General features: G+C 44.6%; 1 protein-coding gene across 1 annotated transcript in view; it reads right to left on the reverse strand.

Moving 5' to 3' along the window:
* The window catches only part of LOC147435308 (tRNA ligase 1-like), a 238,268-nt gene that overhangs the window by 166,954 nt on the left and 58,179 nt on the right, over positions 1-13,135 (reverse strand). Inside the window, exons 5-7 of the mRNA XM_086488390.1 lie at positions 10,527-10,605; positions 7,674-7,794; positions 7,466-7,572 (exon numbers count right to left, since the gene is read on the reverse strand). Coding sequence (XP_086344516.1) covers positions 7,466-7,572; positions 7,674-7,794; positions 10,527-10,605 — 307 coding nt within the window. The remainder of the gene's footprint in view (positions 1-7,465; positions 7,573-7,673; positions 7,795-10,526; positions 10,606-13,135) is intronic.

The raw sequence follows: 13,135 nt of genomic DNA on the forward strand, positions 1-13,135 counted from the left end.
CCAGATTTTGACACCATATTTGAACGACAGTAACATGGGGAGATGATATCAAACTGGTCATTTGATGCAGTTGACCAGGTTGTACGTGACTCGGGCTTTGCGGCAGAAGGTGTTGATGGAGTGTCCTAATTCACCTTATGTTGAGCATTGAGGCATTGAGGCGACATTTGAGGCAGTGGAGAGCTACTTTCCTTGGCCTCAACTCAATCAGAGCGTCCTATTTCACCTTATGTTGAGCATTGAGGCATTGAGGCGACCGTCGAGGCAGTGGAGAGCTACTTCTCTTGGCCTCAACTCAATAAGATGTTGATGCGTCTTTGCAAGACTTGCACAAAATGTCAGAAAAGTATGGTAAACACAAGTAAGACTGCTACAGACTTTATCGATTCTAGATCAACCATGGAGAGTATTCCTATGGTTTTCATCATGAATCTCCCGAAGACTCGGAGTGGGCATGATGGCATTTGGACTATAATAGACAAGTAGCTCTCAAAATGATTGTTGCAACAAAGACGTTTACTCTTTCAAACTGTTATGTTTGTTTGAGGATGAACGTCTGTAGCATTTTATCTCTATCAGCAACGTGGCAATGATTATGATTCTAGTGCATCGGAGACATAGGTCGGAAAGGCCTTAGATGCATGACTAGATAGATCCAGTGCATCTAAGGTGTGGTGTTAAACACCATAACCTTGGTTTTACCAAGGTTCACAGACAGTCCACTATCCTCTGCAAAGTTGTGCAATGCATCCAACTGTCTCTGCATGCTCTCTGGCAACTCTGACATCAACACAATATCATCAGCATATAATAATAAAGGGATCCATGTCCCTGCTAGCTGAGCGCCTCTGTCACCCTCTCTGTCAATGTAGTCAAAGATCTCATCTACATACATACCAAAAAGGGTAGGGGACAAAGGACACCCCTGTTTCACACCAATAGTGGAATGAACAATGTCAGAAGTCCCCTCAAGAGTGCGTACCTGGCCAGCACTGAGCCGTATAAAGCCATGATCCCCCATATGATCTCTGTGGGTACTCCCAACTTTAGTAGCCTGTGCATCAATCTGGCCCTCGGCACTGTGTCAAATGCTTTGCGGAAGTCCACAAAGCAACAATACATTCGTCTCCCATGTGCCCGACCCTCCTCAATAATGGCTCTGAGTGTAAGAATATGGTCCAAAGTGGAGAAACCCCTCCTCAATCCAGCCTGTCCTGCAGCTCGTATGCCCTCATTTTCTGCCCATTTACTCAGTTGTTGCTGTTCAACAATGGATACATACAACCGTGCCAATGTGTGCCCTATCATAATAGTACGGTAGTTCCCTGGCACCGTGGGGTTCCCTGCCTTGAAGAGAGGTACAATAGTAGATAATCTCCAGGACTCGGGTAGTCCCTCACACATGACACGGTTAAACAACCGCGCAAGAACCTCTGACAGTAAATCTCTAGCATGTATCAAGTGCTCTGCCACCAAACCATCATGATCATATGCTCTCCTAGTCCTCATCCTGTCAATGGCGTTCTTCACCATCTCAGTGGTAAAAAAGGTACTAGTGGCTGGACATGGCTCTAGAGGGTCTGCTAATGGTGGTTGCCCACGTACTGTATATAATGATGCTGCATACTGACCCCAAATCTCGGGAGAAGTAATCACTGGAGGAAATGAGTGCTCATGGAAGAGACGCCAAGCCTCACCTGAATCTCAACTCAAAAAGAGAGAGAGAGAAATGAAATCAAATGAAATGATATATTAACGTCTACAAAAGGCCAAAATGACCTATGAGACCAAACTGATTACAATGATGAGTCTAGTACCAAGTCTGGGTACAAACAAAGAAAACTACAAACTAAAAACTGAGATAGGAGTGTTGCCGACTCCTATCGGTGGCTGGTAAGCTGAGCAATGGTATCATGCCACAAAGGTACAAAGTGGGGATAAGTGTCACCATGATACAATATAGCAGTAGCATGAAGCCTATCCTAATCGACACTCTCGGTGTCGTGCTAGAATCCTGTGGATCCTCTGCCGCAATCTCCTCCGAAGCAACGTGGCTCCCCTCCTCAGTCGCGGTCGTCTCGATATCCCCAACTCTATAGCTCGGTCAATGAGAGTACCGTTGGTGTGTGTATGGGTGGGAACCGAGCTCTCTGATGGTGGTGTCCCCTCTACCTCTGTGGTACTCGTACTGAAGAAATCTGAGATGCATCTTTGGGACTGTCTCTGTCTATGCCCTCTCAGTAGAGAGTCCCTATGCCTCTGTATCTCAAGTAGAAATAATCCGAGACATCTCTGATCCTGATATCTCATGACTCTATTTAACGAGTCAAAACCATCTCTGAATAAACAATGAAAGCGTCCCCGTATCTCATAGTAGACTGTGCAGTGACATGTGTAGTGAAACCCTGTCTCTGGCTCTGCATGGCATAACTGACATATCCTATTGTCTGCTAGTATGCCTCTGAATCTACCTGTCTCAATCCCAAGCTGGTGTGAAGATGTGCGAATCTGGCCTATGGCACATTGTAACCCATGAGATAGATGTGTGTCCATGTAGCTGGGCCGTGTGACAAAACCGTCTGTCGTGAGATGGAGAAGATGCTCTCTATAGAAAGCCCTCTTCGTACCCAACTCCCGTGATGGCTCTATCCATGTCCTCCTGGTATCAAGCTGGATAAGATCCTGCCGAATGAGTCTAGTAATCTCCATACGTGTAAGAGCCAAAGATGGTGCATCAAGAGAATACTGGAAAGGGGGCAGCCTGTCCATGCTGAAACCATGCCTTTGAAACCATGAGCTCATCTGTGCATACCAACATGATGTATCTCCCTGTAATGCCAGCTGTCTAGATGACTCAAGAGCAAGTCTAGCATATCTATCACTAGTGGTGTCCCATAAGCTGTGTACAAAATGATACCGATCTGGTAAGTGTCTCAACCTCCATAGGTGGGGCAGCCAGCTCCACTCGTATGATGTCATGTGGAACTGAGGCCTTGGCTCTAATCAGCCTAGAAATCATAGATACCAAGGGCCTCTCCATATTACTCCATCCAGCACTGTCAACAGACGGTCCCCAAACCTGAACCCCGTAGTGCATAACTGAAGCGACCAAAGTGTTGAAGAGCCAGAGCTTTGTTCGAGGTTCCTAGAACTGAACCTACGAACAAATCCTCTCTAAACCGCCTAGGGCTGCATCGGCACGAGTCAATCTAGTGTCTGCTGCCACTTTCAGTGTGAACCTCAATCCACTAAAGACCACCCCAAGATATGTGTATGCATCAGTGTACTCCATATTGTCCTGACCATATGTGAATGTAGGTGCTGATCTCCTAACCCACTGTGGCGTGGTATTAAAAACCATAACCTTGGTTTTACCAAGGTTGACAGACAATCCACTATCCCCTGCAAAACTATGCAATGCGTCCAAATGCCTCTGCATACCCTCTGGTGAGTCTGATATCAACACGATATCGTCAACATACAATAGAGAGAGAGAGAGAGAGAGAGAGAGAGAGAAAATGAAATGAAATGAAATGTTATATTAACGTCTTCAAAAGGCCAAAATGACCTATGAGACCAATCAGTTACAAAATAGTGAATCTAATACCATGTCTGGGTACAAAAGAACTAGAAAAGAACTAGAAGTGGAACAAAATACTACTACTACTACTACAATCTAAAACTACGTGGGTGTAGCAGCTGATACAATAGGTACCCGGTAAACTGGATGTAACAGTGTGTGAAACAAAGATGGAAGAAATGGTGAGGATCCATCCTCATCTGCACTCTGGATGTCGAGAGAGTATGGCTCGAATCTTCTGTTGTAGTCTCCGTCGATGCTGTGTAGCTCCTCTCCTCAGTCGCGGTCGTCTGTATCTCTGTAGCTCCAATGCTCGGTCGATGAGAGTGCCAGTAGTGGTCGAATGAGTGTGGGACGAGCTCTGCAGTGGTGGCTGCTCCTCTGGCTGTCCCATATCTAGTGAAAAGAAATCTGTAATGTGTCTCTGGGACTGCCTCTCTCTAGCTCTCCCCAGTAAAGTGTCTCTATACCTGTGTAACTCAAGTAGATATAGTCCAAGACATCTCTGATCCTCATAACTCATGACCCTAGATAGAGGACCAAAACCCTCTCTGAATAAGCAGTGGAAACGCCCCCGTATCTCATAGAACACTGTGCAATGACATATGTAGTGCAACTCTGTCTCTGGCTCTCTCTGGCATAATCGGCATATCCTGCTGTCTGCTGGTATCCCTCTGAATCTACCGGTCTCAATCTCGAGCTGATGTGAGGATGTGCGTATCTGACCAATGGCACAACGCAAACCATGAGACATATGTGTGTCCATGTAGCTGGGTCGAATCACAAACCCATCTCCTGTGAGGTGGAGAAGATGCTCTCTATAGAAAGCCATCTTTGTGCTCAACTCCTGAGGCGGCTCTATCCATGTCCTCCTGGTGTCGAGCTGGATCAGGTCCTGACGAATGAGTCTAGTGATCTCCACCCGTGTAAGAGACAGCGAGGGTGCCTGAAGAGAATACTGGAAAGGGGGCAACCTGTCCATGGTGAAGCCATGCGTCTGAAACCATGAAGTCATCTGTGCATACCAGCATGAAGTGTCCCCCTGTAGAGCTAACTGTCTGGAAGACTCAAGGGCCAATCTAGCATATCTGTCTCTAGTAGTATCCCATAGGCTGTGCACAAAGGACACTGATCTGGTAAGCGCCTCAATCTCCATGGGGGGGGCAGCTAGCTCTGCTCGAATGATCGCGTGAGGTACGGAGGCCTTGGCTCTAATCAATCGGGAGATCATAGATACCAAGGGCCTCTCCATACCTCTCCAACCATCTTGGCCTACAGAAGGTCCCCATACCTGTACCCCATACATCATAGCTGAGGCTACTAAAGTATCAAAGAGCCATAACTTTGTCCGAGGTTCCTGGAACTGAACCTGCGAACACATCCTCTCCAAGCCTCCCAAGGCCGCATAAGCTCTGGTCAGTCTAGTCTTTGCTGCTCTCCCCAAAGAAAACCTCCGCCCAGTGAAGACTATCCCAAGGTAAGTGTATGCATCTGTATACTCCACAATCTCTTGACCATACGTGAAGGTCGGTGCCGATCTCCTGATCCACTGCGGTGTGGTGTTAAACACCAGAGAGAGAGAGAGAGAGAGAGAGAGAAAGAAAGAAAGAAAGAAAGATTTTTAACGTCTATGTCAGGCCGAAATCGGCCTATGAGACAAATCAAATGTACATTGTGTGTATGTCATCCGTCTATCGGAAAGACAAATGAAACAAAATTGATACAAAACTGAGCTGAATGTAGGTAGTGGAGTATCTGAGGAGGGATGGAGCTCTATCTCTAGGGGTATATGCATGTCTGTATGCTCAAGGTAGTACAATCATGAGAATGCATCAAGCTATCTAGCTCCATCCTGTACTAATGGGGGGGTGTAAGATGTGGTACATGGGTGGGTCTGGTGCCAAGGCTACCCGGATGAAAGCTGTCGGGTCAGCCCTCATCTGAGCCACTCGCTCCTCAGTGGCACGGCGCTCCCGGGCTCGGATCTCCTCGATCTGTCGGTGGTGGGAGCTCGCGCCCCTGTAGCCTGTGACTCGTGGTCGTCGTCTAGCTCGGTTCACCTCCGCCTGTGGGAGTGTCACTCCCCTCTGAGTGTCTGGTGAGGGGGGGGCGGAAATCCTCTGAAAGAAGTCTGTGAGCTGCGACTGTCTCCCCTCTGTTTGTGTAGCTGTGTGTGGCTGTAGTAGTGTGTCCCGATGGCTCTGTATCTCTAGTAAGAAACGTCCGAGCTGTCTCTGATCTCGAGATTCCATGATCTCTCGGAGAGTGGGCTGTCCTCTAAATAGGGCCTCATACCTGCCTCTGATCTCAGTGTATGCTCTGCATCTACATACAAAGTGCTCCTCACTCTCCACCTCTTCTGTGCAGGCTCTGCAGATTCGCTCCCCCCTGGGAACACCAGTATGTCTCCCGATCTCAATCTCTAACCTGTGTGAAGCCACTCTCAGCTGACCAATCGCCACCCGTGAGCTATGTGGCATATATGTGTCCATGTAGCGTGGTCTCTGTATGAACCCTCCAGACAATATGGTGAGAAACTGGTCTCTGTAATCTGACATCCTCATCCCCAAGCTAGGTGCCTCCCAGACTCTCCTAGTGTATAGCTGCCACAGATCCTGTCTCAATACCAAGTTCCTCTCACTGCGAGAGAGGTGAACATCTGGTGAGTGGGGGTCGTACTGGAATGGTGGTAGGCTCTCCATGTCAAGACCGTGTCCCTCAAACCATGCTCTGACCTGTGAGTACCATGCTCTCTCATGCCCACTCTCTGATAGCTGTATAGCTGCCTCAAATGCTCTACGGGTAAGTCTGTCAGGAGGTAGCTCTCTCATCCTCTGGATGAAGCAAACTGTCTGGAATAGTGCCTCTACAACCATAGGTGGTGTGGCGAGCTCGGCTCTAATAATGTCGTGTGGCACTGTCTTCTTGCTGCGGAGCAAGCGTGAGATCATATATACCTGTGGTCTCTCAAGTTGTGTCCACTGGTCGGCTGTCAATCCTGGTGCCCATACTGCCGCCGAGTACATCAAGGCCGGGGTGACTAAGGTGTCGAAAAGCCACCCCTTCGTGCGGGGCTCCTGAAAGTGTGCCTGGTGGCACCTCCGCTCTAGCATGGCCAGAGCTGCATATCCTCGGGTGAGCCTGTCAACAGCAGCCTGCCTCATAGTGAAGGGTCCTGGTAGGCTGGTGAATGTGATGCCAAGGTAGACATAGGAGGTGACTACATCAACCTGTCCTCCTGCTGCTGTGAAGGTGGCGGCGCTCCTCACTGCACTGGATGTGTGAAAGATCATAACCTTGGTTTTGCCGAGGTTCACAGTCAACCCCCTGTGTGTGCTGAATTCGTCCAAGGCCTCAAGATGGCGTTGCAAGCCCTCGGGTGACTCTGAAATCAACACAATATCATCAGCATATAACATGATGTGGACCGGAGTACCTGCCAAGTCGCTCCCCTCTCCCCCTGCTCGCAATATGTAGTCGGAGAGAGAGAGAGAGAGAGAGAGAGAGAGAGAGAGAGAGAGAGAGAGAGAGAGAGAGAGAGAGAGAGAGAGAGAGAGAGAGAGAAATGAAAATGAACTGAAATGTTATATTAACGTCTTCAAAAGGCCAAAATGACCTATGAGACCAAAAAGTTACAATTGGTGAATCTGATACCATGTCTGAGTATGGAAATTACAAAGTTACAAAGAACTAACACTAACACTAAAACACTAAGGATAAGGAAATGGGTGGGGTGTGTGTGTGTGTGTGTGTGTGTGTGTGTGTGTGTGTGTGTGTGTGTGTGTGTGTGTGTGTGTGTGTGTGTGTGTGTGTGTGTGTGTGTGTGTGTGTGTGTGTGTGTGTGAGAGAGAGAGAGAGAGAGAGAGAGAGAGAGAGAGAGAGAACCTGGAACAGATATCTCTGATATCTCATCCAAAACATGGCTCACGGAAGTTGCTGTACCTTCCTCACAAAGTGCATCATAGGCAGTGAAAAAGGATGCTGCGGATTTTCTTCCAACAAATTGACATCATATAGAAAACACAAATTAACGCCTCAAAAACAACCATGGCTTTCATATTCAATGAGTAGCATTCTTGGACAATGAAGATACCTTGATGAGAACAGCCACACATGGTTAGTTGGCAGCCTCCACTGTCGGCAAAACATGATAAGATCAGGAGTAGCGTAGAAATGTGGCTTTCCCTTAAGATCGGCAACAGCTGTCACAACCACTGTAAATACAACAGTGTAAGCACAGAATCGGTATCAATTAGGCAATGAGTCTTTTGCCATGCCCTATTTATTGCTGCTACCTCAGGATGCAGTTTTATAAGTGTCACATAATAAGTGAATTAGAGGTGTCACATTATACTGTAAGTTCCATCCATAAGAGGCTGCAACTTTTACAGTCTCACATCCTCATACATTATCCACCTAATCTGATCTTAAACATGAAATGTTATTGAATTTCCATATGCTTGAAAGTCCATATCCAGTAAATTCCCTCGCAAATACCCACCACTATGGCGAATGCATGGACTAACTGATTAGTAAATGGTCATGTCCTAGTAGCTACATTGCTCTATCTGTCAGAGGATGGCTAAACATTTCAGAGATTCTGACAACCTGCAGCATTGATCCACAATATTTCCCTTTACACATAGAACAGGATGCTACCGTGGAATTTTCTTATGCTTGAAGCGCCTTGTGAGCAAAGTATCTAAACTGAAAATTGCTTCTTTGTGAAATAGACACAAGGAATGGCTTTCGTGCGTTGTAATAAAAACTCGCAAATACAATTTGATTCCTAGATTAAGGTGTGTTCAATAACAATGTCATGACAAATAACACTGTCCTACCACAAACTTTGATGAGATCTGCCAGCGACCGATGCTGGATCTCCTGTGATTTAACTATTTAGCTATCCCAGCCAGCTACTTACTTTGCTTAGTTTACATCGAGCAGCTTAGGATTCCATAGTATTTTTGTTTTGTTATGTTGTTACTTTGTTACTCTGACTTTGTATCAGATCCACCACATTGTAACTTTCTGGTCTCATAGGTCACTTTGGCCTTTTCAAGACGTTAATATAACATTTCATTTCGTTTCATTTCTCTTCCAAAAATCCACAAAAGGAAAGTCCTAGAGATGGCATTCTTGATTACTGTTTTCCTTTGTCACCTTCTGAGTGTGCTTGTATCGTCTATCAAAAAGAGCAAGCAGCCAAACAATAGGAGAAGCCATTTTAAAAAAATGGAGACAAGTGATGTCAGAATGAAGAATAGTTCAAAAGCAACAAAAATCTAGAAGGAAGCTAAGAGGAGGCACAGGGTTTGAAGATTTTCAACATCTATATGCAACACGTCAACTTCCTCAATTCTTTCTAGTTCACCTAGACCTTCCACATTATCGATTCCTTGTTCTTCCCAAAATTTTGAGTCATCACTTTGTAGCAAGTATTAATTGGGAGGGAGATAGTTTCCCAAGCATGGATAAATTGCCCTCTTTCTTGAGAGGTTCTAAATAATGCTTTTAAAATCGTAGGAAATCTGCTAGAAGCAAAGACCCCCAAAAAAAAAGCCATACTTAACAGTACTCTTCAGAACTATAATCTCAAAAAAAAAAACTTTGCGATACTCTTGAGAGCTATAATCTCAGGATCTTTTCTATTAGCTCCATTGTGATCAACTTCGATTAATTTACCTTGTGGTCTATGCTCTTGTGATATTACTTGATTCAAGAACAGAAGGTCAGTACTTATGCAGTATACCTTGTCATGCACATAATCAGAATAGTATACGCTGGCATAGGTAGCACTATAACTTACATAAAAATTTCTCAATGGTACTGGAGGGCAAGCAATTATGTATGAGATAGGTACCAAAAGCCCAACATGAAGCACTATATGCTTGCCACAAAAGGCATTTCAAAATCTCGAGGAGCAAATTGTTTCTAGGTTTATCGGTGTTGAACTCTAGAAATCTCCCTGCCATTCTAATCATGGGGGTAACATTTCAAACAAAAAAAATCCAGTTTCAGACATGGCGTACAGCACTTGCATGCAGTTTTCTTTGACTTTGAATCCTTAAATTTTTGTGAGGGTCAAGAAAAGATAACGAGAGCTCGCTACAAGTTTCCTTGGTAAGTGTTGGTTTGTACCCTTTGTCTCTTGTTTCAACTTCTGATGAGGAGATAAAAGCAAGCAGTCACCATAAAGGAAGACAGTGAAAAGGGGGGAGGGCGAGGGAACAAAAAAGAAAGAAAAAGCAAAAAATGAAACTTTTTCATGGCCCTGAGAAGAGCAAACATCCACGGCGCCAAAAAAAAATATTTCATGAGCCGCATATTACACGATGCACATAGGCATGCATGTAGTTGATCACACATATGGGTATGAAGTTGTCATTATTTACAAGACCGGATCAGAGAACTGGGGATAGACTACTAAGCACACTATGAACCAGCTCCAAAGCACACTGAAAATTCTCTCTGGACCATCTATCAATTTACATGGGGCAGGTCCTGCCAGGCATGATTATAAATAGATCAAACAAATTCTTTGTATTTTCTATTGATGAGATAAACAAAAATGTCTGAGACGGCAAGCTGTAAAAGATTCTTCATCCCTCAAAATCAAAGCGACATTCTTCGGCAATGGTGCTATCTATCATTTGAAATGCTTTGCCAAAACCCAGTAGCACACGAATAAGAGGAAAACGAACTTGTTAGTGCTCCTGTACTGCCTCTTCATAACAGTTTATAAAACACATAATTCAGAAGAGGCAAAATATAAAAACCTTGCATTCGACTGGGAAGTTGCCTTGTGAACATACCTGAACATTGTGAATACAGGTATAGGACCTAATCTTATGAATACACAATTAGTTTTTCACTGTAAAGCTGCTTGGCCAGTTGAACATAATCAACTGAAAGGGTCTTGTCGATGCATACTAAGAATACTCACCGTAATCCTGCTTGGGACGTTGACCATGGTCACCTAAAACTGCTGTGACAAGCTCCATGCAGATGCATAAACGAGAAGTCTGCAAAAATAGCAAGACAAATAAAGTGATCAAGAAATCCTATGCTTGAGAGAATCCAGAAAGCAAGTTAAAGGTCTAAAAAATATATGGCAAAGTTGCCAAACAGAACAAATTTTAATGCTGATGAAGACCTCAGCTACTCCAAATTCCATACAATTCAAATAGCAAACATAGAAATGCTGCCAATTCACACAACTTGCGAGCCATCATTGACCCTGGTTTTTTGAAACCTCTCTTACAATTGTAATCTACATAGTTTTTCAGAGTAAAAAGAGACATGAGCTTACTAAAAAAGTGATAAGTAAATAAAAAAACTAAATATGGCATAGAAATGGGTTTCCTAGGGTCAACAAGAAACTTATAAACAATGCAACAAGCAAAGAAAAATAAAATCATGATTTATGGACAATCATTGGCAACAAGCTCGCTCGCAGTTAACCATGCTCTTACTCAATGGCGACATTACCTACTCGGAGCCGATTTTACAGTATTCAAAAATCACCAGAGTTTACGCTACTTCTTGTCACAGAAGCAGCTACTATCAGAAAAGCAAATGCGGTGGGCGAACATCTTGTCACAATTTCAATTCCAAATTGTCCGTGTGTAGGGACATAAGAACTTGGTGGCGGATGCTTTGTCCCGGAAGCCATTGGTTCTAGCTATTTCCGCGATACATCATAGGAGCTTCGAGGATATGGTCGATCAATATGCCACAGATACAGATTTTGCAGATATTTTCACTCGGATACGGAATGAGGACGTAGAAGCGGGATGTTCCATTCGGGATGGCTACTTGATGAAGAAAACGATGTTGTGTGTTACACAGCCGCCCGTTAAGGGAAAAGGTTTTAACCGAATGCCACTGTCCACCGTTTACGGGTCATCGCAGCATTGCTACCACCTTGAAAGGTGTGGAGAGATACTTCTGTTGGCCGAGATTCAAGAAGGACGTGGACGATTTTGTACGCAGTTGCTTGGTATGCCACAAGGTCAAGTTTGACAAGCATAAAGCACAGGGATTGTTACAGCCTTTACCCATACCCACCCGCCCTTGGGAAAGTATTGCAATGGATTTCATTTTTGATCTCCCGAGAACACAAAGTGGGCACAATGGTATCTTGATTGTTATTGACAGATTTAGCAAGCAAGCTCATTTCATTCCAGTGAAGAAAACAGTCAAGTCGAATCACTTAGCGAGACTGTTTGTGGCCAAGATCTTCAGATTACATGGCATGCCTAAGACAATTGTCTCTGACAGAGATCCGCGATTCACGAATTTGTTTTGGAAGGCTATTTGGGAGAACATTGGCACGCGGTTGCAGTTCTCGTCGTCTATCCACCCGCAGACAGATGGGCAATTGAAAATCGAAAATTCATCGTACTGGATTTATTGAAGTCTTACATCTCGGATCAAAAGACTCTAGGGGAAAAAGTATTTGCCTTTGGTGGAATTTGCCTACAATAACACAATTCACTCTTTGACGGGGAAGGCGCCATTTGAGATTATAGAAGGTGCTACGAAGGTTCCACCCTTCCTAAGCACGAAAGATAAGATTTTTGAAGCGGACGAGTACACATGGGACTTGGACACGGCTTTTGCCAAGGTCCGGGAGGCTTTGCAGAAATCTCAAGAAAGACAGAAAAAGGCAGCAGATCGACATTGTCGCAATTTGATTGGGTGCTCTTACGTTTTGAGAAGGCACACCTGAGAAAGAAAAAGGGATAGGAGAGGCTTTTTCCAAAGCTTAGCATGAGATACTATGGACCTTTCCAGATTTCCGAAAAGATAAATGATGTTTCCTTTAGACTGAAGCTGCCCGATACTTGGAGGATTCACAATGCTTTTCATGTGAGTCTCCTGAAGCCTTTTAAAGGCGATGTGCCCGATGATGGGGAGCCGGATGAGCAACCCGAAGTGGAGGAAAATGAGGAGATGCTCATTCCAGAACAGATTTTTTGGCACATAAAGATAGAAAGGTAAACGGTAGAATGATAAAAGCGGTTCTTGGTTAAATTCAAGAACTATCCCACATTGAATGCGAAGTGGATGGAGGAGGAGGACCTGGCAGATACTCCTCAGATTGTGAACCTTTACCTTGAAGCATTTGATTTAGCATAGTCTAATACAAATAGAACCCCGAACTCAGCTGGGCGGAATTTGGTGCAGCGGGTATGCACAAGAGGGGAGTCGCTCCACTCCTTTGTCAACAAATTGCCCCGATTTTTGATACTAAAGTCATTCATGTTTCTTTTGAGTTTCAGGGATATTGTGCTGACAGTATTCTGCTGTATGACTTAATGAACTGGAATTCCCGATAATATGATACTGATTTGTTCTTGACTTATCGTAGTGCAGGAACTGATAGACGAAATGATTGCAGCATTTCGGTCTGAAAGATCTTGATAGACATGATGCATTAAGGATTAATTAATCAGGCATCTTTGACGTCCCGAGTGGATCTAGATGCGATTGCTAAATATGTTGCCGATAAATCATGGTCTGAGATCCGAATGAATTTTGAATGTGATT

Source organism: Adiantum capillus-veneris, chromosome 18, assembly GCF_014529385.1.
Source record: "Adiantum capillus-veneris isolate H3 chromosome 18, ASM1452938v2, whole genome shotgun sequence".
Classification (NCBI taxonomy): Eukaryota; Viridiplantae; Streptophyta; class Polypodiopsida; order Polypodiales; family Pteridaceae; genus Adiantum; species Adiantum capillus-veneris.